Source organism: Neovison vison, chromosome 4 (genome assembly GCF_020171115.1).
Source record: "Neovison vison isolate M4711 chromosome 4, ASM_NN_V1, whole genome shotgun sequence".
Lineage (NCBI taxonomy): Eukaryota > Metazoa > Chordata > Mammalia > Carnivora > Mustelidae > Neogale > Neogale vison.
This window is the reverse complement of record NC_058094.1, coordinates 229,913,953-229,941,747: the sequence shown is the minus strand read 5'-3', so window position 1 is coordinate 229,941,747 and position 27,795 is coordinate 229,913,953. Positions and strand designations below refer to the sequence as shown.

Sequence of the window (27,795 nt, the reverse complement as noted above, 5' to 3'; positions counted from 1 at the left end):
TCTGTAACAACACCCCAATGACTCTTGGGTAACGTACATTTTATATAATAATGATCTTATTATATGTTGTGACCCTTTACAGACCAGATAGGTTCCATCTTTATTCTACGCTGTGAGACAGACCCCCATAATGCAAACAAACAAGGAAGACATCCTCCGAACTCAAGCTGGCGGCTGGCCGAAGCCCCGTAAGGAGCCAGCATGGCTGGTGGGGAGGACAGAAAGGGACTGTGTCCTTCCAGTGAGGTGGGCCAGCAGCGGGCCCCTGGGGCCCAAGCACTGTGCTCTTCCCAGCCTTCGCCTCGGTTCTCGGGATATACAGTGGGCTTCTGGGTCCGACAGTGGGTTTGGGGCAAACCTGTGTCACTGCCACCAGAGACGCTGCTCGTGCGCAGGTGTCCGACCCCGGGGGTCCTTGCCCGCTGCCCCAGACACATCACATTTTCCCTGTCCCCAGAGTTACGGTGAGTGCCATGAATCATTCGTTCAAAGAAAAATCGAGAACTGACTTTCCGTTTCCCAGGGAAATAGCCTAGATGGTTTCCCACCTCATTTAGAGCAGTCCAGAGACAAGCCTCAATTACTAATTTTACCGGGATGTCTGTCAGCCGCGTGCTGCTGGGGTCGGCAACGGTCCACCTGGCATCTATGTTAAGTACAAAGACTGAAACAAAATGAAACAAAGTACCTGGAAATACAACCTTGCATATAAACACTACCCCACTTAAAAAGGTCAGTAATCAATGAAAAAGAAAATAAAAAAACCAAATTCCGTCTTTGGATTTAAATGGGGTATCCGGGCCTGCAGCTCCCACCAGGTACACCCGCAGGCAATGCTACGGAGGGGGTGTTTGCGTCCCACAACGTTCACAAGCTACTGTCCTAACCCCAGGGCAGCATTAGGAGGTGGGACCTTTGGGAGGTGATTAGGTCAGGAGGCTGAAGCCCTCGGGAACGTGACTGGTGTCCTCATCAAAGCGACCCCTGAGAGAAGGCTGTCCTGGAGATGAACCAGGACAAGGGCCCCCAGCAAATGGGACGCAGGGCATCCTGACCATGGCCTTCCAGCCTCCAGAACTGGGAGAAGCAGATGTCTGTGTCCCCTAAGCTGTCCGGTCTGTGGTGGTGGAATGTCCCCCTGAAGGCCTGCAGCAGGCTGCCTGGGTTTATCACTGTCTCACGCGGAAACGGCTCGCTTCCACGAGGCTACACCGCTCACAAATCGTTTCCCCTCATTTACAGGAGAGGGAGAGCCGTGTGTGTGGGTCGGCAGGGGTGCAGCACTCTGGTTGTCAGGGCACTTCTGTCACGTCATCCTTAACGGCCGTCCTCCCGGCGTCTGCGAACAGCTCACACACCGCTCGGCCCGCGCGGCACCGGGGCGCTTCCACCTCGCGTGCAGCACTCCGCGAGCTCACAGAGCCTTCAGAGAGCCCCTTGAACGCTACCCACAAGAGCGATGGGGAGACTCACAGTACTTCCAGGGGGCACACGGATGGCAAGAGACAGATATCCAGAGACTTCGACAGACAGGATTTTACGTTATACGTGCCCCAGGTCTTCTGTGCCATACAAGCGATTTATGCGTGGGACTCCTCGGTGCGCCACGTGTAACGAGGAAACGTTGAGTTACTACGTGAAAGAACACTGCTCAGGGTTCACCAGGATAAGGTCGGCAATCCTGAGCAAAAACCTTCAACAAAGCAGATAGCAACCACACAGAAAGGAAAAGCTTCTGCATCCGGCGGTCCAAGGTCCGTCTGCACACAAAGCTCCCTTACCTTTCCAAGCATCCGGCCCAGGAAGTAGTAGTGTCTCGCAAAGGAGTCTCCCACGAGCATCCGAGCGGCAGGGCTGGGGTACAGGAGCCCTTCATTAGTGGTCTTGAAGAAGCCCTGGTTGGGGTTAAAGCCTGACTTGAGCAGTTCATTCAGAAACTCTCTGAAAATACCGCCACCATCAATCCCGGCTTCGTCTAGGCCATGGGCATTCAGTAAGTGCACACGGATCCGCTTTTTCAAATCAGGCTCTGTAAAAACGAGCGGATAACAGGGGTGGGGGGAGAAAGGATTTTAAAAGAAGGCAATAAAATAAGCTGGTACTATGGGGAGTTTTGGGAAAAGGAGCAACAATATTAAAGATGTATTAGTGCAGGACTCCAAAGACAAAATAAAACAAAACAACCAAAGATTAAAAACAGATGATGGGGCCCCTGGGGGGCTCAGTGGGTTAAGCATCTGCCTTCAGCTCAGGTCATATTCTCAGGGTCCTGGGATCAAGTTCCGCATCAGGCTCTCTGTTCAACAGGGAGCCTGCTTCCCTCCTCCCCCGCCTGCCTCTCTGCCTGCTAGTGATCTCTGTCTGTCAAATAAATAAATAAAATCTTAAAACACACACACACAGATGATGGGCCCGCTGGACCTGTATGTCCCCCAAAGCCGACAATGGGAGAGAGAGAAGACGTTCATGTATTACGCATGGAGATGAGGAGAAACAGAGTGCCCAGGACGGGATTAAGTTATCCCTCACAGTCTAAAGGCTATGACACGATCTAAAATAGTCTACAGCATGCGGAGAGGGCAGAGGGGATTAAGTACGAGGGACAGACACACAGATGCAGGGATCCAAAGGGGCACGTGCACCCCAGTGTTCACAGCAGCAACACCCACTATAGCCAAACTGCGGGAAGAGCCGAGACGCCCATCGGCAGACGACCACATAGAGACAACGCGGTATATACACAGTGGAATACTACGCAGTCATCAACCCTCCCCCAAACCTTGCCATTTGCGATGATGTGGATGGAACTGGAGGGTATCATGCTAAGCGAAGTAAGTCAATCAGAGAAAAACAATTATATGATCTCTCTGATAAGAGGAATTTGAGAAAAAGACAGAGGATCATAGGAAGGGAGGGAAAAATGAAACAAGACGAAACCAGAGAGGGAGACAAACAGAGGAGACTCTTAGTCTCGGGAAACAAACTGAGCGTTGCTGGAGTGGAGGGGGTGGGAGGTGGGGGGCTGGGGAGGGACACCAGGAGGGAGTGTGTTGTGGGGAGTGCTGGCTGTTGTGTAAGGCTGATGAACCTCAGACCTGCACCCCTGAAACAAGTAATACATCCCATGTTAATAAAAGAAAAAGAAAAATACTAGGGGAACAGAAATTATTACCAAGAAAGTCAAAAGACAAACGAATAAAGGGTAACAGTACAGAGTCTCTGAAAGAGGTGCGCGAAGCAGGAGTCAGAGCCCAGAGTCTACATTTTCACCGAACAGTGTCATTGGGCTGTGAAGCGTGTTAGTCTGTTCAGTTACAGTGTGTCACAAAGAAAAACAGAACAAATCTGTGAAGTTGCTTAATCATGGCTGGTGTCTAAGAGAACGTCCAGCCAGGTCCTCCAGAGGACAGGACTGCTGGACTCGCCTACAATGTGCCACAAGAGCCTCAGGACGCAGACCCCAAACACAAGCCAACGGAAGGGAAGGTGTTCTGCCGGAGTCCAAAGCAGGCGGTCTGCACTGGACAGGCTTCGTCAAGCTGCAGGTTTCAGAAAGTAACCTGCGCGTCCTCATGCCTGTCCCCCGCCTCCCGTCCCGTGGGCGCTCTGCTTCTCAGTGGGGGGGAGGGGCAGAGGCGGGGGCCGCGGGCCCGAGGGGCAGGGGTGCAGAGCAGCTGGCCCCAGGTCTGCCTGAACACGGCGGTGGGCGAGTGTTAGTACTCCTGAAGTCCCGGAACCTAGCTGTGACTATTCTAGAACGTGGCTCAGACTGGGCCACGCCGATTTACCGTACGGACGGAGATCTCCCCACCATGCCTGGCAGCACAGACTTCGTGCTCCAAGGAGCCGGCAGAAGCCGTGCCTGGCGAGTCCGGCGCTCACGCCAGCACCTGGCTCGGGAGTAGGGGAGGCAGGCCGACCGGAGCCATCTGCTGACAGCCTGCTTTTGTCCTTTGTAAGGAATAACGACCACCCACTACTCACCCCGAGCTAGAACTGACGCTAGAATTTTACACACATTACTTCAAGTCCTCCAACAACCTGCTGGGTTAAGAATTATCCCCATTCCGGATGGGCTAAAAGGGTGCGGGCATTAAGGAGGGCTTCTGTTGGGATGAGCACTGGGTGTCGCACAGAAGTGACGAAGCCCTGAAGCCCACTGCAGACACCAACACTGCACGGTTCGCTAACAAATGAGAATTTAAACAATAACTTGAGGGGAAAAAAAAAAAAAGAATTATCCTCATTCTGCAGCGAGAAAACCAAGTACAAGGAAGGTCGAGTTATGTATGTAAAGACACAGCTAACGCTGTAAAGGGCTATAATTTAAAGACAGGTTTACTGCCTACAAAGCACAGGCTTTTATGCTATACCATATTCTCTTCTACGTTTAAAATTTAACTATGGCTACATGAAGAACATGCTTTATACAGGCCAGACTCCCTGAGCACGTTATCCGCACGAATTCTGATTAGGAGGATGACAACATACGTTCAAGCTCATGGCCCAGGTAAGACGCCCAAAGAAAGCTAAGTGCATGCCTGGAGGTGCAACTCAAAAACGCCGTCGGGGACTTCTCACCTGCACATGTTCTTCTTCTTCTTTTTTTTTTTTAAAGATTTTATTTATTTGTCAGAGAGAGAGGGAGAGAGAGCAGCACAGGCAGACAGAATGGCAGGCAGAGACAGAGGGAGAAGCAGGCTCCCTGCCGCGCAAGGAGCCCGATGTGGGACTCGATCCCAGGACGCTGGGATCATGACCTGAGCCGAAGGCAGCCGCTTAACCCACTGAGCCACCCAGGCGTCCCTGCACATGTTCTTCTTAATACCCAGTTTCATGGAGGAACAGAAGCCTTTGTTGTCATGTGTCATGTTTCTCAAGCCGCCAGCAGGCAGCGGCAGATCTTGTCAAAACTGTAAGTGTACAAATGTTGTCAGGGCGACACTCAGCCACGGCCCAGGCTCTCCACACTCATCCCCCTGTGGCACCAGTAAGGGGCTGGGAGTGTGTCCTCTTTGCAGACGCAGCGGCCAATCCCAGAAGTCCCCCCTCTGATTTGGCTGGAGCTGAGATTCTGTGTCCCCCGGAGCGCATTTCTGAGAAGAGTCCCACGGAACGGCTCAGTGATATTTTCAGAAGCAAACCTCGCCCGAGACATCTTGCCACTACTTGTTTCCAAACACAATTTAGTATCTACTTATTCATGAAGGTTTCAAGGGGAGGGAAAGCCCCCTAAGTAAAATGTTATTTGATTTGACACCATCATAGTTTCTTCTTCAGGAAAACGATGTAACAAAGTGAAACCAGCTCCCACTCAAAAGCGCAGACAGGCAAGGCTGTCGGGAAGCGACTAGGGAACGGCTCAGGGCCGGCTCTGGCAGAGTCTCGTCCAAGCTCATGGGCGACGATACCAAGAGCTACAGCAGTCCGGAGGGCCGCCATGACCATTCTCCGTGGCTGGCAGTGGGGGCGATGGGAGCGCGGCAGTCTGGGGCTGGGAGCTGCGCGCCGGCACCTGCTAGGCTCCCCACCAAGAAGAGAAATGGCTCCGCGTCTCTGAGCTCCCGCAGCCGGCTCCATCGCGCTCGGGGCCGGCACCCACACTGCAGAGAACAGGCCTGAGGGGCAGCCGGCTGGCTCGGTCTTGGGGGAGCGAGTTCAAGCCCCACACTGGCTGTGGAGACTACGAAAATAAAATCTTGAGAGAGCGAGCGGAAGAAGACCGTGCCCAGAAGACCCGCGCACGAGATGGTCAGAGCCCATGAAGGCTGGACGCGCTGTGAGCGCAGACGGTGGGGGGGCCGTCGCAGCGACTGCCTCTGTGCCAACGACCAGGCAGCTCGGCTCCTCACCCCAATTTCCCAGAAGTAATTCCGAGACGATGTTTACCTTGACTACTCTCCCTAGCAAAATGCCAATTTTAACACATAATTTAAATAAGTCCAGTTCCTAAGGCCTGACTTAGACAACACGGGCTGAGACGTAAAGCATCGTAACACACGATTAGGAGATTTCTCCAAATGCCCTAAACTCGGTGCAGCTATGAGCGCGCACCTGGGCAGTTAGGGGTGACCAGATTCTGAATCACCTTACGCTTCAGGATTCACTGGGAAATTTGGGGCTTATTATAGATAATCAGACAGTAATGTCTTTAAACATCATCTACATGAAATGGGGTTCAAGTTAATTTAAAGTCGCTGAAGCACACACCTGCCCCTGTTGGCCGGGGGGTTCACCCCAGCTCCAGCGCGTTGTGGGGGTGGCCTGCTCCGAGTGTGCGCAGGATCGGCGTGCGGGAAGAGCGCAGCCAGCACGGCCCCTCGCCTGCAGGGCTGCCTCCCCTCTCGGAAGCCCCACGGCTTTATGAACCCCTCCGGCATCAACCACGCCTGTTCCACCCTCCACAGTCTGGAGCCAACGGCACGTTTACCATCTTGTCTGTCGACGGAGGCCCCCAGGTTCCATCGCGAAGCCAACATCAACTGCGCAGCAGCTGGCTGAGAGGAACCAGGGACGAGGACGCGGTCCCGCAGCGTGCAGAGCCCGGCCAGCGGGAGACACACGCACAGCGACAATAGCTGATTTGCGGGGACTGGATCCCCACCGACGGAGGCCCCGTCTGGTTTCAAAAGTGTGTTGGGCTTGACGTCAGAGCGCCAGATTCCCCCCTCGTTCACGCAGAAAACTCAGAAACGTACTATGCTGGGCAAGAGCGTGCTGGTGCAGTGGGGGCCGTGCAGCCCGGGGTCAGGACTGGGCTGGTGGGGTCCAGCTTTGGGGCTGCCACACAGGTTACACGACGTACCCGCAGCACGTGAGCGTCAAGTCCTCGCACACCAACCCCGGAACAGACAGGGCCAGCGACTGCGGCTCGCCCCGTTCTTCCCGCAGCATAACACAATTCGCTCTTGAAGGAAAAAAGGACATGAGGTTCTGCTCCCCCAGAACAAGCAACTGTTCCTTCACTTCGGACACTGTCCCATCATCTCCCACAGCTGCGCCAGACGCCGCCACGCATCCACCGTCCCTTCCCTGCACTGACGGAGCCCCGACTTCACCCAGTATCGAGGACACCATATTCTGAAGCTAAAAGCATCCATATATGAATGATGATACTACAAGTTTCACACTGGGTGTCCAATATTCACGTGAGGTCAAACGCGTCACTGAGCTCTAAATGCGACCCGCATGGCCCTCTCTGCGCGACGGCCTCCTGCCACAGACGCACGCGCCCGTCGCAGAGGGGTCTGCCTGCAGCGCGGTTTCTTCTGCTCTGTTAAGTGTGGCTCAGAGATCACAACACAGAAGTAGGCTACCCTATGGAGTACGGAATGTCGACGGCTGCCCCTCAACAGTTTTAGATGTAAGTTGTCAACTGAATTTTAGACACAGACATTCCTGGGTGAAGTTTCTTGCTTTAAAAAAAAAAAAATCAGTATTTGAAAGGCTCCTGTTGTGATAACGGCCAGTGTTATTTGATAACACATACCTACGGAATCCGACATAGCACGTTTCACTGAAAAAGTCATTACAGAACAAGATGACAGACACTAATGCTTTGATGATTACCTTTCTCTTTTCTTTTTTCTAAAAAAGATTTTACTCACTTATTTGCCAGAGAGAGAGAGAGAGAGAAAGAGAGCAAGAGAGAGAGAACAAGCCAGAGGAGCAGCAGGTTCCCCGCTGAGCAGGGAGCCCGATATGGGCTTGATCCCAGGACCCTGAGGTCATGACCTGAGCCCAAGGCAGACGCTTAATGACTGAGCCACCAGGGGCTCAATGATTCCCTTTTTCTAAAATGATCCCTCGCCTCCCCCTGCCACACACAGATACACAGACAGAATTATATGTACCATTTTCTGGGGAAAGTTTGTCATAAGCATCTTCATAAATATAATTTCTTCTTATTGTGACATTAATTCCATCCAGAAATGGACCATCTCCTTGAACTTCTTGCTTATCTGCATAAATCAACCTTTGAAAGATCTGAGAAACAGGGGAAGCTGTCAGGTTATGTAAGCAACAGACTTTTTGTTATAAACATAAGCAACAAGAGGAAAATCTGTTAAATAAATCTTAACTTTTCTATCTCTATAAATTCTGAAGCAAATTTTAAAAGCCAAGATATCAAATATGGGCTTTATGCCTTCTCAGTAAAGGTGCCGTATTTACGTATTTGTAACATTGCTCTTTTTCTCCCTTTTAGAACAAAATTTAAGACTCCGCTGCTGTAGTATATGTTCACTATTCTCTTCTGCAAACCCTTCAGAAAAACCCAGCGGGGAGAGGGGAGACCAGCTCCGTGTAGCGCGGACTACGGTGGGTCCGGCCGCGTCCCTGGCCGCCAGCAGAGGGTGCGCAGGAGCCATGCGGTGCCAGGCTGCCACGGGCCGCACCAGCAGCCTGCAAAGAAACTCCTGCTCATCCTACAAACAGAGCGGGCGGGACTAAAATCACCCTCCCGAAGCCAATACTTAAGAGTACCCTACTAGTTTTTAGAAATTTGCAAAGTTGATGAATACAACAAACAAAACATGTTAAATCTCAAAACAGGTGCACGTAAGCAATGCTTTGCACACTGGTCAGAAATCGCCAGACTCCTGCTCCCCTCTCTTCTGTGAGGCTGTGCTGGTGAAAAACGACCCAGCAGACAGTACACAGCATGTCTTATAAAAAAAAGTGCATTTTCAAAAACAATGCAAAATTTACTAGACAAAAGGAACTTCTCCCCCCATTATAAGAAGACAACGGTGTGACAGGCTTTTAAACTAGTTACAGCTAAGGGAAAGGGATCTGTCAAGTCCACGCAGAGGCATTTGGTCAGACCACGCTCTTCTACGTCACCATCAGCGACTGCAATCTCGTGAGAAAAACAGCGATGACATGACCAGCGAGCCACTGAGCCACACCGAGCCTTCCTCGCTGGTGTTGGTTCGCACTGAAACGACGGAGGAACCACGGTGCGCACCTTGACCCGCTCCTCGAACGGAACCACGAAGGGCAGCTCAGTCAGGATGGCCAGCTGTCGCTCCTCCGACACAGAGAGAGGCAGGGACTCCAAACCCACTGCAACACACGGGGACACCTCTGTCAAGCTCTGCACACACGTGACCTCACTTCGCCGCACTCTGCCGACACGGAGTTGTACGGACGGAAGGTCCGCGGTGACTCCGTGTCCGGTGCGTGCCGAGAGCACTTGCTTACTTCGTGTCTCTGTGTCCCACTCCGGTAACTCTCGCAGTATTTCACACTTTTTCATAATTCTATTTGTTATGGGATTTGTGATCAGTAATTACCGGTCACTGACTACTCAGATGACAGCCACCATCTCCTGGCTGAAAGTGTTCTGAATGAAGGTATGTACGGCGTTTTTTTAGACGCAGTGCTATTACGTACTTAACATTCTTTTTTAAAGTAGGCTCCACACCCGGCACAGAGCCCCACGTAGGGCCTGAACCCACAACCTGAGATCAAGACCCAAGCTGAACTCAAGAGTCAGAGGCTTAACGGACTGAGCCACTGAGACGTCCCTGCATACTTGACTTTTACATGCCCTAGAAAACCAAAAATTTCGTCTGACTCGTTCACTTTATTGTAGTGGTCTGGAGTCAAGCTGGCCTGTCTCAGAGGGACGCCTGGACTTTTCCTTTCCAAACTCACAAGGCTACCCACCAGACGGTTCCATTTAAAGCCATGCTGGACAAGGCAAAGCTATCAGGACAAAAGCAAGTCAGTGGTTGCCAGACGCTCTGGTTGGGCAAAGGGGTCACCTCCAAAGGCGCAGGAGATAATTTCCGGAGCAGTCAGCCTTTTCCAGATGGTAGATCAAGGAGACATTTACCCAAAATCATAGAACACCAGGGGCATCTCCGACTCTTGGTTTTGGTTCAGGTCATGACACAGGATTGTGGGAGCCCCGTGTTGGGCTCTGTGCTCCGCATGGAGCCTGCTTAAGATTCTCTCTCTCCCCTCCCCCCACTAAAAACAGTTCAAAAGAAATCTCAGAACAGTACACCAAAAAGAGAGGATTTCCCAGTATGTAAAGGAGAGCCCATGACCCTGGGCTAAGGAGAAACCCGCCAGGCCACAGAGAACTCACCGTCCAGGCTCGACTGCAGGGGGCCGATTCTCCCCATCCGCCGGAACCTCCACACATGTCGGGAAGCCGGGACGTAGAGCTGGGTGACCTGTGGGGCCCGCAACCTGGCTTTAGCCACATCGCTAAAGACTTGTGCACACCCAGTATGAAACTGGTGTAAAACCACTGCTTTTCTTTCCTTAAATGTTTTCACGGTCTTCTTTCTTCTAGACCCTCTACTCTCTGCCCTCATCCCCAAGACCCTGAAATGAATATAATCATGCCCTTTTCTGACAAGTAAGAATGAAAATTCAAATAGTTCATGACCTTTGTTAAGTTTCTAAAAATATTTATACTATTGAATCTACTTTAGGTCTAGATCTAAGTAATATTCAAATTTGTTTCTGTTCCTTTAGAAAGTCAAGGACATGCCCCTTCTCCTTTAAGGGCTATTAAATACACATTGACAATTAAAACACCAATAAAAGCAAAACCCCTTGCAATCCCAACAAAGAACCAATAGGCTCCAATATAATTTGTGGTAAAAGGAGAAAATTAGGTCTAACAGTGAACTCAGGACACATCTTTAAGTCAATGACACTGCTACGTATTCTATGACCTAAGAATTAATAATAAAAAAGTTTACCGTTACTATTTAGTTACATAGTAAGTAATAAATGAAACAATTTAAAAGAATTTATCCTTGTTCCCAGAAAGACAAAAGCTTTTTCAGAAAAATATTAGAAGGATCTTTCAGTAAACCTTATCTGCTTTAATGTCTTCTTGTTCCGACAGCCAGTGATTGGGAGGGCAGAAATTTCTCCTCGTGTCTCTGGACTTCAGCATTTTCACTAGATTGGTGATCACCTGCAGAGGAAGCAGACGGCAAAGTCACATGAACAAGCTCAGGCCGACCGCGCAGGACAGTCGGGCCGCAGAAACATACCCCATCCGGCGACTGCAGGAATGAATTTTGGGTACAAAGCAGGGAGTGAGTGCTAACGAAGGGAGGAAAATTATCAGGAATATGTCAAAGGCAGACTACAAAGGAGGTCGTAATGGAGTTTTCAAACACAAATTTGGACTTGTATTAGCTCGTTTGAGCTATAAATAGGCAAGAAATCTCCAAGTATACAGCAATTTCGTGGAAGTCTGCCCTACAGCAAGATCATTTCGTATTTTCCTGAAAGGACACTATCAAGAACACTGAGGGAAAGAAGTGTCCTGGAAGGATCTCTGACATCTGTCAAAACACGGAAAACAATTCCAGGACCTCCCTCATGTGAGTCTCTGGGGCCGGGGTACTTGCACACAGACCCAGTCTACCCTGTCATGGAGCGTCCCCGCACCCACACGGCTCAGGCGCTCGTTATGCCCCTGCAGTGAGCACCGGCCCCTCCCTGGGTCCGCAGGAGGCCCCCGAGGGAGACAGTCCCAGCTACCTTCCTGGAGGGCCAGGAGGCATTCGAGCATTGACCTGGCATCAAAAGCAAATCTCCAATTTAGAAATGGTGATGAACTGATGGCCCTGCCTATTTAAAAAAGACCCAATGATGGGGTCTCCAACTCTGGATTCCAGCTCAGGTCACAGTCTCAGGGTCCTGGGATCGAGCCCGCAGTGGGCTCTGCTGGAAATTCCCTCTCTCCTCTTGCTCCTCCCCCCATGCAGGCACCTGCTTGGTCTCTCAAAATAATTAAAATCTTTTTTTTTAATCTAAAGATTTTATTTATTTATTTGACAGGCAGAGATCACAAGTAGGCAGAGAGGCAGCAGAGAGAGAGGGAAGCAGGCTTCCTGCTGAGCAGAGAGCCCGATGTGGGACTCGATCCCAGGACCCCGGGATCATGGTCCAAGCAGAAGGCACAGGCTTTAACCCACTGAGCCACCCAGGTGCCCCAATAATTAAAATCCTTAAAAACAAACAATAAAAAAGACCTGATATTTCATATTAAATACAAATGTTCGTTGTAATAAACCAAGATAAACCAATGTAAAACTGTAAATCCAAAGCCTTAAACCTTTACAAACAGGATTTGATCACACAACTACTATGTAGCTGAAGTAAGACCATGAGAATATTTCCTGAAAAAGTCAGCCAGGCCTCTATGCACACTGCCTCTAGCCAAGTGAAATATAACCCGGGTGCGGAATTAGGATAAAATGTAACTTGGGTAAGGACTAAAACAAGGATAACACGATAAATTTCCAAGACAAACAAGACTGCATAATTTCAATTGTTAATAGAGATTTCCCATTAAAATTCCACAATTCAGCATCCCTATACGATAGAAACACAGATGCTTCTTTTACGACACGCGAACTCTGGTATTCAGGACACCAAAAATTCCGTGTCTAACACAATGGGTGAGAAAGGGCCCTTGGCTGACACCTCAGACCACTAGAATGTGGACCCCCCCACTTGGACAAGAGGCCTGGGGACAGAAGAAACAGTAACGCCCAATGCAGACGGAACGACATCAGTATGAATGTCTCAATTTCTGGGTACCGCTTCTGGATGGAGGGCTGTTTCTCACTAAGTTAGTGGTGACATCTATCCTGTGGCACCTGGAAGCCTGTCCGGATACTACAGTAATATCCTTTCCGAATCGGCAGAAGCGAGCTCAGGTTAGTGAACCGCAGGTGGTCACCCGCGACCCTGGAGTGCTGTGCCCGCCAGGGGCTTCCAGGCTCACGACGACTGCCTCCAACTGCAGCTGCGGCAGAGTCCAGCCGAGCATGGGGCTCTGTCTGGTCAACGCCACGGTCATGACAGAGTGTGCTCACTGACCTAATGCACTTCAATCTCCAAAGTCTCTCGGTTTTGCTCCCCTAAAGAACAGAGCGGGTGTCAGTGAGTTCCGCTGCACGTGTGGTCCTGTCTGGGACGGGGCCAGGTCGGAGCCCACGGAGCACACCGTGTAAGCACACGCTCTTCCGACAGCAGAGACGGAAACACCACCATCTTGTGTGAGGAACATCTCAGCCATCTTTCCATTTTCGTAACCACCTATATTAGCATCTTAAAGATGTTCAGACTGAACAGATACTGGGCTGAAATTTACACATAATACACAACTGTTAGCAAAAGACATGTTTGCTGACCAATATACAAGCGTATTGACTTGGCGGCCCCTGTTCACTTACAGCTTGTGCACATTGTCCCCTGGATGTTGACACCCTCATGGACGACTTTCCCCAGCACACAGCTGAGGACACTCAGCTTTGCTGAAGGTAGAGACTTGCTTCAAGGCTTGCCAAGGGGCAGAGCCAGGGCGGCCTAACTCCAGAATAAAACCTTTCATCTGTCTCTTGGTGTCATCTCTCAACCTCTGGTTCTGAGGTCATTTACTCTCCACAGGTCACAAATACTAAACTACCGATGAAGGAATGAATGGTGTAACTTACTTTCTGCTTTTAAGTTACTTTGAAATTCAACACTAAGAAGTTTCAATATAGGGCACCTCCTTTCTTACTCTCACATTCTAAGCATAAAAAAGGAAGGATCATGTATTACTTACTAATGCCCTGGTATCAGCGACCCTCTTTAAAAAGGAGAGAGAGAGAGAGACAGTGAGAAGTGTGAGGCACAGAGTGACGGGCCTCGGGAAGTGTGTCGAGGATGCCGTCCGCAGAGTCACTGCGACAAAGCTAGTCTCAAGTTACACTTGACAGCAAACCAACCTTGAAAATGAGTCCCAGACAGGATCACCAGAGGAAGTAAAGGATACCTCACTACACTTTAACTTTCAATAAATACAAAATAATTTTTTAGTATATACATACTCTAAATACCGCTTTTTCAAAAATTGTAAATAGATCCAAAACACCGCATAGGACATATTTTTATCAAAAAAAGCCTTTGTTGGGGCGCCTGGGTGGCTCAGTGGGTTAAAGCCTCTGCCTTCAGCTCAGGTCATGATCTCGGGGTCCTGGGATCGAGCCCCGCCCCGGCTCCCTGCTCAGCGGGGGCTGCTTCTCCCTGTCTCTCTGCCTGCTGCTCCCCTGCTTGTACACTTGCATGCACGCTCTCTCTCTGTTGAATAAATAAAATCTTTAAAAACTAAAAAAATAAACCAATTATCTTCTAAGTCATAAGAAAAATACAAATTTTAAGAAACCATGAAAATTTGACTCTATTTGTGATGCCAAAACACCTTTGACCATGTCCCCCTTTCCCGCACCCACTTTCAGGATCACCCAAACACTTAGCAGCGAGGGGAAAGTGTACGGAGGAAAGCACTAAAATGATGGAAACAGACTGGCGGTCGTAGAAGGTCAGGAAGACTGGGTCACGAATTTGAGCTGGGACAACAGCCAGCCAGTGCTGAGATCTGACGCATCTGTCTCCAGTCAATTTTATTCAATTTTCTGGCACAGATATGCCCACGACAGAAGACTATCCCAAAACTGAAGAAATTTTAGATTTAAACAGGACCTAAGTCCTGGGTAAGCCCAACTTCGCAAACTGAGGCCCAAGGTTATACATATCGGCCCAAAGTGACCCCTGGCGCCCTGAGGCCCGTGGTTCTTCAGCGCCGCACACTGAGCTCTCCTCTGGTGAAGGCCCGAGCAAAGGCCCCAACAGCCAGTTCGGTTCATCTGGGGGGAAGCCAGTCAACCGTTTGTAACTGCTCCCCGGAGCCCCCGCTACGTGAGCAGTCGGACTCGAGAACCAGCGGGTTCAGACGTGAGGCAAGACAAAGCCATCAATAAGCGAACGCTGGGCTAACTCGGTGTGCGGCTCAATCGAGTTTCGGCAGACCCAACAGCTCTAAGGAGGGCACGTTACGTTCGTTTGGGGTTTAACTCTTGTCCCCCACATCATGTTCTCCCGTGCCAGATCAAACCTTAAGGATTATACACATGTTCAGTAACACAAAAAATTATTTAAGTAAACATTCAGAAACACACAAAATTGGTATACACACTCTATTGTCTACACTTGAATGAAGAACAGGTGATACACGTGAACAGGTTCCCTGAACCCAATGTTAAAAAGATCAAGTCGGTGACTGCTTAGAAACAGAGAGATGCTCCTAAAAGTCACCCTGGACAGCTGTCCCAGGGCAAGACAGCAGAGTAACAGGCCCTGTCTCACAGCACCAGCTACGACCGTCACACGGTCGTAGTCCTGGTGACAACGCGTTCCTCACACACATACTGAGCACTGTATGTACGTCAGCTGGCTGGAGGCCACGGAGGGTAAAGTCTGACATTTCTGAATGGAGATTCTTGACATTCGGTTAAACTACTGTAACCCAAAAAAAGTACATATAGTCCAAATTGCGAAAGGCAACTGCAAGACTAAATTATATTTAATATAAAAGAACAATCTCTTTTTATCTGAAATCTTCTATGTAAAATCTGATAAGTAAAATCAAACATCTTGGGTAATTTTTTTTTTTTTAAGATTTATTTACTTATTGGACAGAGAGAGAGAGAGATTACAAGTAGAGAGGCAGGCAGAGAGGGGGGAAGCAGGCTCCCCGCTGATCAGAGTCCGATGCGGGGCTCGATCCCAGGACCCTGAGATAAAGACCTGAGCCACCCAAGTGCCCTTTGGGTAATTCTTCAAGAAGTTCAGTACAAAGTGCAGGACACAGACAGCACACGATCTGCGGGTACCTGAGTGTGGTGAACGTACAATGCGGTAAGCGTCTATCTTGTAAGAATTTTCCACTAATCTGAGTTCATAACAGAGACTATGTAGAAACAAAGTACAAGAAACACCAGTGAAGACCAGTTCCAGGAACACCGTCTCGCAGACCAGAATGGCTGTTCTCCTAGAGTAAAAGTTCAGAGTAACCTCAGCATCGCTTCTTCGTCCTCCGTTCTCTCATGGTACTGATCTCGTTTCTCTCAATGTGATTAGCTGAACATTTGGTTTTTCCACCACGGAGAAAGGCTGAGAGAGCAAGCGCCAGGCCAACCGCCACTCACGATTCCCCGGGGCGGCGGAGGCCGCGTTCCCGGGGTCAAGCCTGTGTGTTCGGGGAACTGGGGAGAGCGGCGTCCCTTCCACGGAGGCCATGACGCGTCCCACACAGATGGCCCAGGTCGAAGGCGAACCAAGTTCTGTAAAGCCCTCCGTTCCTACTCCTGAACACTGCTGTATTTGTAAAGACAACAGGATTCTCCAGGATGTTTAAAGCACTACAAAATTATTTCTTAAAGTACCCATTCTCTTTGGTAGTCAGAAACAGAACAAAACCCCCCAAAGGCGGGAAAGGGCGCTGTGAGAACGCAGGAGCAAGGTCTCACCGCACGGGGAACACGACCGGTGCATGCGAGGGTCGTGTGACGGCGCGGCTGCCGTTTTCATTCTCACTTAAAAAAAAATTCTTTCTGGAACTGAAACATGGAGTCGGCCACTGAGAACGCGAACGCCAATCGGCACGCAGACTTCTCTCCCTCTGTCGGGAGTGCGCGGTGAGGAAGGCGGGAGGCACCTCGTTCCTGCTGCCCGGCACGCCTCCTCTCGCAGGTGACCCGCTGGCGCAGGGCCGCGCGCAGAGGCATGGCGAACAGGACTTCTACCTCCTCACAGGGCTAAAGGAACCGCAGCTATAAACTGCACGTCAAGAGGAGTTTATAAATTTGATAAACGCGTAAACTGTTTTAGCAATGTCACTGCAGGGCTCAGCAGCTGACCTCCGTTCTCACAGCGACAAAGAAAGATGACTCTGACCGCTTAAAATTCTATATTCTGTGACCAGCCAACAGAGCCTCTCACAGAAATTAGTCTGAAAGGACCAACGTAAGACTAAGAAAGGAAAATGGTGGTGGTCGAAGGAGTCAGGCCTCATTATCTGCAATTCTGCCAAAACCAGCAAAAGGCAGGAAACCGTTGGCAAAATGCTGTTACCTTCTCTGGTTGATTCTACCTTGAATTCTTCAACTCAAATTTGGCACGAAAACACACAAAAAAATCTAACATTCTATTCTAGTACTTTTCGGAACGGGGTGCACGCAGCGGAGTTCAAGGGAAGGACTTAACTGACCCAGCCCTGGAGTGACTGTGTTCACTGACTCAGTCTACGTAACGCTCTTACGATAGCGTCTGGGACACAGGAGCCAGGGAGGGGATTCTTTTCATCTCCCATTAAAGATAACTTTTTCTCAAAAGAAAAACCAGTAGCAGCGAAGCCCTTCTCTGTGACGCAGAGTATGCCTTGAGTTTTCATTAGTTTTAGGGCTCAGCTTACCAGCAGGTAGTGTAACTTTGTTTTTTACCCCTCAAAGAACAGAAATTCTGTTCAAAAAATTGTCTTCAAACAACTCTGTCCTGAACTCAGAAGGTCTTTGTAACAACTCAATTTCAAACCTAAATCAATTCCTTACCAAAAAAGTAGAACTTCTCCTTAATTCCTAAAGCCTTTAATCCTTAATCAAGTGGTAATGAGTCATTTTGAGGCATAAGAAAAAATTCACTATAAAATTTTTGCTTTAATGTTGAAGCAAAATAAAGCAGGGCCCAGGGAAAGTATCTTCTATAGTATTATTTTTATTTTATTTTATTTATTTGACAGACAGAGATCACAAGCAGGCAGAGAGGCAGGCAGAGAAAGAAGGAAGCAGGCTCCCTGCTGAGCAGAGAGCCCGATGCAGGGCTCGATCCCAGGACCCTGAGATCATGACCCGAGCCGAAGGCAGAGGCCTACCCCACGGAGCCCCCCGGGTGCCCCCCTTCTGTAGCATTATTCAATCCTGAGGTTTCTCGGTCCTAAAGAGAAGCCCGTCATATGAAAATCATTAAGTTCTCAATAGGCGCTATAAAATAACGACATTACCTGACACTGTGCACAAAACCTGATACCCTACATAATGGAAAGCCTTATTAACCAAGATCCCAGAGTTTAATACTTGAAGAAAAACACATATGCTACCATAATACACATATCCAGCCAAGTGTACCAAAGAATTCTAAGTTTGAAATAGGTTAGGTAGCTTATTTTTAACTTAGAAAAGTCGCAAAGTGTCAACCTTTAAGAATGGATATATTAAGGGTTCAACACATGCCCTTTAGAGTTTTCTTGGGAATATAGGGATAGGTAATTAAAATAAATTGTGCAAACATATATTACATCAATCCGCACACATTATAAATTCAATGATGCATTAGGACCGTGTTCAGCGCAATCAAAACATTATCAGTTACTCTCGCTGCTACTAATGCTCACGCTCCTAAGTGAAATGTGTTGTAAAATCAGGCAGAACGGGCTGGACAGAGACTACCGTGCACTCGTCAGATGAATAAGCAGTCCTTAATTAGCCCATCAGGTTAAGTGCAAGCATTAATGGGCCTTTCCTAAAGTCTAGCTTGACATCTTTCTCCAAACATGGCCAAGAAGAAAGTTCCATTAGCAATATTAATACAAGCTTAGTTGATCATTTTCATTCAATTAACTTCTTTCAATTAAATAGATAGCTTGACAAAAGCAGTGATAAAGGACCTGAAGGGACAGCTGATGACTCGAGCTGCACATTAGTGTGCTAGGGGTCACGGGTATTAAACGGACTGTAAATCCAGCATTCAATTTGGAAAATGCACTTCTTCTGCTCTCACTCCTTTAATGAGCGATTTTAGCTGACTAGATGTGTTTGCTGCAGAAATTTCACGGCAAGTCAAGCACCCTTTTTCTTTTCTTTTTTTCTACCCCACCGTTACATTCTCAGCGGTGGGGACTTCCCGCCAGTGTACCAGCCACAGCCACTCATAACTCCTCTTTCTGCACGGTTAAAAATGAAGATATTTTTAAATAATTTATATGCCACTTGCATTACATTAATGACCTTATCCCCTACCTTTGTTAATCAATTTCTGAAAAGATTAAAGAAATACAATCTGTAAGAGATCGTTTAGTGAAAAATGAAAATATTTAAAAATTTTATTTATGGGGCGCCTGGGTGGCTTAGTCATTAAGCGTCTGCCTTCAGCTCAGGTCACGATCCCTGGGTCCTGGGATCGAACTCTGCGTTGGGCTCCCTACTCTGCAGGAGGCCTGCTTCTCCCTCTCCCACTCCCCCTGCTTGTGTTCCCTCTCTCACTGTGTCTCTCTCTGTCAAATAAATTAAAAAAACCAAAATCTTTAAAAAAAAATTTTATTTATAATTCATCGTTACTCATACTTAAAGCAACTTTAAAAAGACTCACGTGATAATGTAAAAACAAGGGTTTCAAAGAAGGCAAAAGTAAAATGAAAATGACTTTTCATTTTAAAAAGTTTTGCAAATTAAAAATTATGCCGAAAACAAACCTGTACTTCGTATGAAATGAGTCAAGTCAGAACACATTTGTACATTACTTGACCTCAGTAAGCACACACACAAACACAAACCCCACATACAGCTTACCTTAAACAACTGAACCCATCGCTTCTGCTCCATCTGTATGCACTGCTGCATTTCAGAACTGGTTGTAACTCCGATACTCTGAAATGCGGTAATATATTCTTCTCGAACTTCCGGCTTTGTTTCTGGATAAGCCAACTTGATGATCCCCAGGCAGGCATCTCGAAGGCAGCGAGACAACATTATCAGCTCTTCCAGAGTAAAAGGCATCATTGATGATTGTCTTTGACCTACAACTGGAAAACATAATCCAATGTTCTATCATACTTGGCTTTTTTTTTTTTTTCTCATTTCTTAATACAATGAAAGACTTAAGAGACGTAAAACTTTTCTATCACCTATGAAAACGGACAGGCCATGAAGCCAGCAAAAAACGCATTCTTCTAAACTCTCACCTTCTATGGGATCTCCAAAGAATTCATTGTCATGTATGGAAATTAGCGAGTGACTGAACAGAGAGCTAAACAGGTAGAAGAGAGGGATGATCCGACTGGAGTCGTCCAAAGACATGGGGGTGCCCCTGGAGATCACCTGCAGCAGCGGCACCATAGACCTTGAGACAGCAGCAAGAACAAAAAAAGATTTTAAGGTTAGTTCCAATTTGCGAATGAATTAAGACATGACACCAGGCAAAAATCAGCAGGGAAAATAACATTCCTATTAGCAACTGAACTACTTAAAGGGAAGGTCAAGTCCTAACAATGTTGGTTCGTAAACTGCTCAAACTAGAGAGCAGGACCCCAAGCCGCCACTCTCAACGCCTGCCCCCACTCCTGTGATCACCAGACAAAAGCAATTACTGAGAGTGCCAGTGGCCCCAGACAGAGGGTTACGGCAAGTAACGCCACTACTTTCTGGGTTCAAACTACCCCTCCTCCTCCCGACTTCACGTATTCAACAAAGCATCTGCTCTCACGAAACACCTACCCCGTGGCTAACGTTTAGGACCGTTAAAAACTGCTGAGTGTGGACCCCTGATAAATGCTTCAGGAAGAGAGACCCCCTCGGCGCGGGCTTTGCTCCTGCTAGCCACACTTCTCTACCGCTCCTTACCGCTCCTGCTTTTCCCAGGAGTCCTGCACATCCCAGGGCAGCTCGAAAGTAAGGCGATCTTCAGAGAGCCTGTCGTCTCTCTCACGCGTCAGGGGCTCTGAGCTATTCAACTTACTTCTCCACCTGGAACCTGTTCCCCCTCCCCCTTGGGGAAATGTGGTTCCTTGTCTTGTTGAACACTCAGTGACAGAGGCTCACCGGCTCTTTCCAATCTATAAAGCCCCAGGGTCCCCTACAGCAGGTCCCATCAGTCCTGCGCTAGCGAACGTGGCAAGATCGCTGTTGGATCTTCACACTGCGGATATCTAGTTCCGCACAACCACGGACCTGTGTTAGCGGCGATGCGACGGAGTGAGGATCCACAAATTACCAAGTGGTTGCCCACGACTGCCAAGAGTTACGTGAGAGAGCAAGGCAGAAGTGAGGCCAGGCAGAAGTCCTTTCACGCTTGTGGGGCTTTGGTGCACTAGCCTGAGCCACCCGGAGCTTTAGGGCTCCACGGGGCCCACTTCAAAGAAGAGTACTGCCACCGACAGGTCCGTGAGGACAGGGGCTCCGACGTGCAGCCTGAACTCTGCTGTCACAGAGAAGAACCGTCGTCTGACCGACTCCCTATGCGTCCTGACCCTGAACGTGCAGCCCGGCCCTGGGCACTGGCTGACGGAAGCAATCTGTCCAAAATAAAAACGCAGGGAAGACACATAAAAAGGGACAAGGTACAACCGTCCTACCTCATGGCCAGAGCCAGGCTGACAGAAGAAGGGTCTTTATGTTAGGATGAAAGAGGTGTGGGGGCTCCCTTCGAACCAACCAGACCGGAGCGGGCAGGAGCCCTCCTGCTCCTCCTGAGTGACTCCCCACCCACTAGAACTGGGTCCTCACACGGTGAACTGCCGACGGACAGAGGAAAACCAGTTTAATGTCCCGTGTCCCTGATACCGGTAGAAACGGTTGGCACCTCTCGCTTCCCTCACAGAACCACACAGACAACAGAGGACCGTGACAAACGGATGCTATTCGGGGGGACACGGTGCAGGTCAAGTTACAGAAGAGGGACAGGCCAGCCCCCAGGGGTCACCCCGGCACCCAGCAGCCGGGCCCAGACGCGTCGGGGTGCGCAGCGTTCTCGCACTCGGGTCCCTACGACGAGGACGATTACTCAGCATGAGCTCATCCCATGAGGTAAACAAAAGGAAGGAATCGTTTTCCTTTAGATGACAGAACACGTGATTGGCAAGGAGGGCCGGACGCGCGCCTGGGGTCTCCTCCAGCAGGGACCCGAGGGAAGCACAGGTTTCTTGATTCCCTGCGGGCCACACTTTCTGCCGCAAACACTGACCCAAATACTCCTCTGCACACAGGTCAATCTCAAAGACTTCCGAGCAAATGAAAAGTGCGTAATTTACCACAATGGAAAAGCCCGGGATTGAGAGCCTGGGGAGTTGGCCGGCATGGCAGCGGCGTGGGACCGCAGGTAACCCCCCGCCTCCAGACACCGCGCCCCGCCCGAAGGCCACCGCGGCCCTTCCCACGGGAGTCTCTCCCACACGGGTCGCTGCCTCGCGCTCTTGCCGAGAATGAAGTCTGTCTACTGTGACCACCGTAACCACAACTTACCGCTCGTGTCGGTGGGGCAAGAAACGGGCAAGTCACAGTCAGAACAGTCTGCACAGAGCCCAAGACAAGCAGGCCCCAAGCCGGCTCGGGCGGGGCTTTGGTGGCGGGAGGTCCAACGGCAAAGACGAGCCAGGAGCCCACACGCTCCTGCTCCTCAGCTGTGCCTCAGTCGCCCCGGAGTCTGGGAGGTCAGGATCCCGGGCTTCCAGCTCAGGCCACCAGCACGTCGCAAGGTTAGCAAGGAAACCCCCATTTTCTCCTGCTCCTGAGATGACCACTATGCTCGCTGGAACTTACACATCCCCGTGGAACGCTTGTTAGGAAACGATTTCCAAATGAATTCGATGCCAATTTCAGAAAAATCAGGCATTTCAATTTTTTTTTCTTTTTTTTTAAATATATTTTTTTGGTTTATTTGACAGAGAGCTAGAGAGAGAGCACAAGTAAGCAGAGCGTCAGGGAGAGGGGGAGAGAGAGAAGCAGGCTCTCTGCTGAGCAGGGAGCCTGATGTGGGGCTCGATCTCAGGACCCTGGAATCATGACCCGAGCTGAAGGCAGCAGCTTTACCAACTGAGCCACCCAGGCGCCCCCATTTCAATTTTTAAATCATATTCCAAGAGTAAACTCAAGAAACTCACATGGTAGTAATACAATCCTAATATATATCCCATTGTAAGTTTCTTTTTTTTTTTTTTAAAAAACTCTTTTACCTACCTCATTTTTTTTTAAATTTTTTTTTTTTAAAGATTTTATTTATTTGACAGAGAGAGATCACAAGTAGGCAGAGAGGCAGGCAGAGAGAGAGAGAGGAGGAAGCAGGCTCCCTGCAGAGCAGAGAGCCCGACACGGGACTCGATCCCAGGACCCTGAGATCACGACCTGAGCCGAAGCCAGCGGCTTAACCCACTGGGCCACCCAGGCGCCCCCCAATGTAAGTTTCTTGAGGGACTTTAATCAAACAAGTAAGCTGAAACCCAAATTCTCAAATTGATTTTTAAGATATGATGAGTTTTAAAAATTTTGCATGACTTTACAAACTTATAAAGTAATTCTGATGGTTTACTGTAACAATAACACCTCATTTTTCCTTCCCACACCGCGACCCCAGCTCCTCACCAAGAGACAAACGCCATCAACAAACAGGCCGTCATCAGGAGCCGCGGCGGGGCTCCACCGCGGAGTGGAAACGCTCCGAGGCCAACGACCATTTCCTGCCCAGTGATCCCTGATCTTTTCCACTAAACAAACCTGTCACAGGCCAAGACTGGCATGGTCATAAGTGGCTGAAAACCACCAAAAAAACTAACAAAACATCCACAAAACCTTTACATTTCAATTTGAGAAGGAAAGGGTGTACAAGAATGTTCCAGACATGAAGGCACTGCAGGTCTCTTTCTAACCCCGGCTGCCTCTCCCTCTTCGTTTCCCCTTCACAAGCGCCCGCAGCTGCTGTGGCCTCATCACTCACTTTGGAGGCAAGGACATTAAATGAAGAAAACCAGGCACGTCTCTCAAAGCGATGCTATTCATAAACCGACATTCCCTTTTATTACGAGTTTGTGTAGGTCAACGACCTGAAGCCCGGCTCCCACTGCACAGCAGTGAGCCTGAGACAAAGCGTCTAGGGCAGGCGTCCTTTCTGACGCCCCGCCTGACACCACAGGCCGCAGACCCAGCCAGCGTGAGCTCACAGTGGGACACCCCACCCCCATACCCCAGAAATTCCTTCCACTGCCTGTCAGGAAAGACAGGGAGGAAGGGACGGAGTGGGGAGAGGAAGGGGGGGGACGGAGGGAAAGACTGAAGGACACTCCCTTCCCGACTCTTGCCCCAACACTGCCAGGTGTCTTCCCTCGCGGACAGGCAGCAGGCCACCGCAGCGACCGGCACAGCCAGCCGCACTTTGCCAGTTCCGTCTCTGGCGACCTGAGCGTCCGCTCGTCTTCTCCAGTTACAGCAGAGAGGAGTTAGTTCCCTTGGACTCCTGACAGAGCACAGAGTCAGCGAGGCACTAGGCTGGGTCAGCTCACCACAAAGGAAGTCCGAATATTAAATTCTCTGTTCAGTACACATTCAATTAAAATATGTATATTAAAGATTCCAGACTTCAAGTTACATAATGATTCATATAAGAAAAGTCAAATTACGGGGGCGCCTGGGTGGCTCAGTGGGTAAAGCCGCTGCCTTCGGCTCAGGTCATGATCTTGGGGTCCTGGGATCGAGTCCCGCATCGGGCTCTCTGCTCAGCAGGGAGCCTGCTTCCTCCTCTCTCTCTCTGCCTGCCTCTCTGCCTGCTTGTGATCTCTCTGTCAAATAAATAAAATCTTTAAAAAAAAAAGTCAAATTACATAAATAAAAAGTTTTAAAAAACCAACTTCTAAAACATTTAATATGTTTTAATGTCTGTAATGGGTTAAATTTGCTTCAACTCTGTGTTTTCACTATCAAAACATGTGAAAGTCACATGGTTTTAAAAAGAATACAGTATCAAAAACAAATTTACTGTCACATAAAGCCGTACTGTTAATGTATATGGATAAACATGTATAAAAATGGGCTTTAATTTTTTTATGAAATTGAGACCATCTAGAATTTTTCTTACATACAATAAGTAGTACTTTAAAACACCATCTTAGAATATTTTCACTTAGGTTGCCACTTCCCATGTACATAAGCTCAGTTTGTAAGTCCGCGTGACACGTACCCTGTGATCATCCGTGTTGTCATGGAAGAGATGAGAAACCACAGGTGTCTCAGAAACCTGGCATTAAAGGCTAAACTGTAGAGAAGCCTGGAAAGGGAATGGAGAAAAATAAGTGAGAATAAGTAGATATTCATTCAATATATTTCTTCCAAATTCAAGCAAGCTATAAACCGAAGAGCGTGTATGATTCAGAAAATGTCTGTATTAAGGCCACAAAGAGCGTACTTCCAGCTCCAGGCAGCCCACTGGGGCACGTGGGAAACATTCTGGCCCCACGAGACGAGCAGGCAGCAGGCCGCAGGCACTGTTCCGGAGCTCGGCAGCCCTGAGCCGAGGCCGTGAGCTCCACCCCACGAGGAAGAGATGGGCTGCGGGAAAGCGCAGGCTGAGTGTGCTCATCCTCTGGCTACATATTACACTAATGTGTTGCAACGTTTTATGGTACTAATAGTATTATTTCTCTACATTTAAAACTTTTTAAATAGGAATTTTAAGTAACCATTCTTGAAACAAACACATAAGAACGTGTGTGTGTGCGTGTGTGTGTGTGTGTGTGTGTGTTTTTAAAGATTTATTTATTTGACAGAGACACAGGGAGAGAGGGAACACAAGCGGGGGAGTGGGAGAGGGGGAAGCAGGCTCCCCACCGAGCAGAGAGCCCGATGCGGGGCTCGATCCCAGGACCCTGAGATCATGACCTGAGCTGAAGACAGAAGCTTAACCCACTGAGCCACACATGTGTCCCAAAGACGTGTTTTTTAAGGCTTAACTAGCATCTCAAACAGAATTCAGATCTAAAAGTAGATTCTAAAGGTTTTTAAAAACCCTCCTGTATAGTATCAATTCGATTAAAAAGACTAAAAATCTCTGTGGAAAAAGGGTAGATGTTTAGGGGTGCCTGGGTGGCACAGTCGGCTGAGCTCCCAACTTTTGGCTTGGGTTGTGATATAAATATCCTTTATTATTAAAAAAATTTAAGACATAGTTCAGTTTGCGGCAACTTGCCAAACAATATCTCTTCACAGACCAACTGAGAACCCAGAGAAGCTCCAGAAACAGCTCTATTCACTCAGCGTTCTGGTGTCAAAGCCACAACCAGGTTCCAGAGACAGTGCCCTTTGTCTTGACATCTCTGATTTAAAAATGAAGAGTTAGGACACCAGGGTGGCTCAGTGGGTTAAGCGTCTGCCTTCAGCTCCGGTCACGATCCCAGGGTCCTGGGACTGAGTCTGGCATCGGGCTCCCTGCTCAGCACGGAGCCTGCTCCCCCCTCTGACCTCTCCCCTCTCATGCGCGCTCTCTCTCTCTCTCAAATAAATTAAATCTTTAAAAAAAAAAATTAAAAATGAACAGACTCGAAAACTGAACTTTCCCTCACAGTACAGTGTCACTGGAATGGGGAGCGCAGCGTTCATTATGTGGATGCTTTCCTCGCCAGTCCCGCACGCTACTGTTAAAACGTACACATTAAGATGAGAACAGGTACACGTGTGCTTTTTCCAAGTTTACCTGTGCCTCCTGGAACCGGCTGTCACTCATAAACGTTTAGAAAATTCTCAGAAGTTTCAAAACTCACCCACTGCAAAGTCTGACCAAATCAAGACCACTTACTAATTTGATGTGTCTAACAATAATGATTATCAATTACTTTAGAATCTATATATGACTTCAAAATAGATTTAATAATAAAATCATGATGTACTGAAATGTTTAAAAGCTCACAGATCTTATTTAGTCTCTATTATAGAAAATTCTAACATGAGTCAAAAGCAAATTAAATGTATTGATTGGACTGAAAGTATCACTGACGAAAAGAGCGAGCATGAAATCACAGGCAAAAAGTAAATTTCTCTCTGCAGGGATCCAGCTTCAATACTTTCAGAAGAAACTATAAAAACTTGTTTACAAAAACAGGAGTGGTATAATCTGCAATATACAACAAGACACACATCTGCGCTTCCCCACTAACGTCACGGGCTCACTCATGCTTCCTCAGGCTATCGCGGACAGGAACTGGGAACCAGGGCTGAAGAAAGCACGCGGCCGCCCTCAGAACACAGGACAACAGCCATGCGCTTCCAGACAAACAGCTGTCTAAATCATGATTCATAACGTAAAACAATTAAGCCGGCTCATTCTATCGGTTTTTGGTAGAGAAATGCAGCACATGTTGCAATAAAGCTGACCTGTGAGGCCGTGTGAGTGGATGTACTTTCAAGAAAACCACAGGAAGATAATAGCAACCTTTGTGACGCCCAAAACATTACTTTCAAAAATTCCATTTCAGAGGTTCTAGAAGTGTGTGCAACAGAGGAGCTGAGGACCAGGAACCAGTCCGAGCGGCCGTGGGGCTGTGAGCCCTACTCCTGACCCAGCCCTCCCAGGAAGCGCCTGCCATAAAATGAAAATGTCACGGAAAGTTGGAATTACAGGCGACATCTCAGTGTGTGACTCAGGAAGGCCTCTGACAGGATAACCTCAGTGTGAATCTCACAGACGACTGAGCCAGGAAAGAGAATTTAAGGAGGAAAGAAGCATTTTGGACAGAGTCTAGCAGAGGCCAAGGGGCCCGGCCTGGAACACAGGGGAGGCAGAAAGCCAGCGCGAGCGTGGCCGGGCAGAGGTGACCGGACACTTGATCAGCGAGGGGGACACAGCCTGGCAGTGACTGGGGAACCCGAGTCTTCTCCTGAAAGCTAAGGGGACGCACTCGCAGGTATGTGAGGAGGACAGCAGCCGGGTCACGTTTCTGACCGTTCGGCCCGGAAAGCAGAGCGCGAGCACGCACACGCACACGCACACGCACGCGTCACTGAGACTGATTGTGTCTGCACCACCACCAGGGAAGGAGCGAGGGCAAGCCCGCGCTCCCCAGCCAGTCCGCCCAGCAGACTTTCTGTGGCGCTGGGAGTGGTCTGTGCTGTGCTAGCTAACAGGGCACTGGCAGCCATACGTGGCCACCACGCACTTGAGAGGTGCCGAGCTACGTGG

At 48.9% G+C, this 27,795-nt stretch overlaps 1 protein-coding gene across 3 annotated transcripts in view; it reads right to left on the bottom strand.

Moving 5' to 3' along the window:
* UBE3C (ubiquitin protein ligase E3C) overlaps positions 1–27,795 on the bottom strand; it is a 112,204-nt gene that overhangs the window by 42,940 nt on the left and 41,469 nt on the right. For all 3 annotated transcript variants that reach the window (XM_044246927.1, XM_044246925.1, XM_044246926.1), the window contains exons 11-18: positions 24,805–24,891; positions 19,826–19,983; positions 19,434–19,666; positions 10,841–10,945; positions 10,100–10,187; positions 8,969–9,066; positions 7,854–7,986; positions 1,782–2,029 (exon numbers count right to left, since the gene is read on the bottom strand). In XM_044246927.1, coding sequence (XP_044102862.1) covers positions 1,782–2,029; positions 7,854–7,986; positions 8,969–9,066; positions 10,100–10,187; positions 10,841–10,945; positions 19,434–19,666; positions 19,826–19,983; positions 24,805–24,891 — 1,150 coding nt within the window. The remainder of the gene's footprint in view (positions 1–1,781; positions 2,030–7,853; positions 7,987–8,968; positions 9,067–10,099; positions 10,188–10,840; positions 10,946–19,433; positions 19,667–19,825; positions 19,984–24,804; positions 24,892–27,795) is intronic.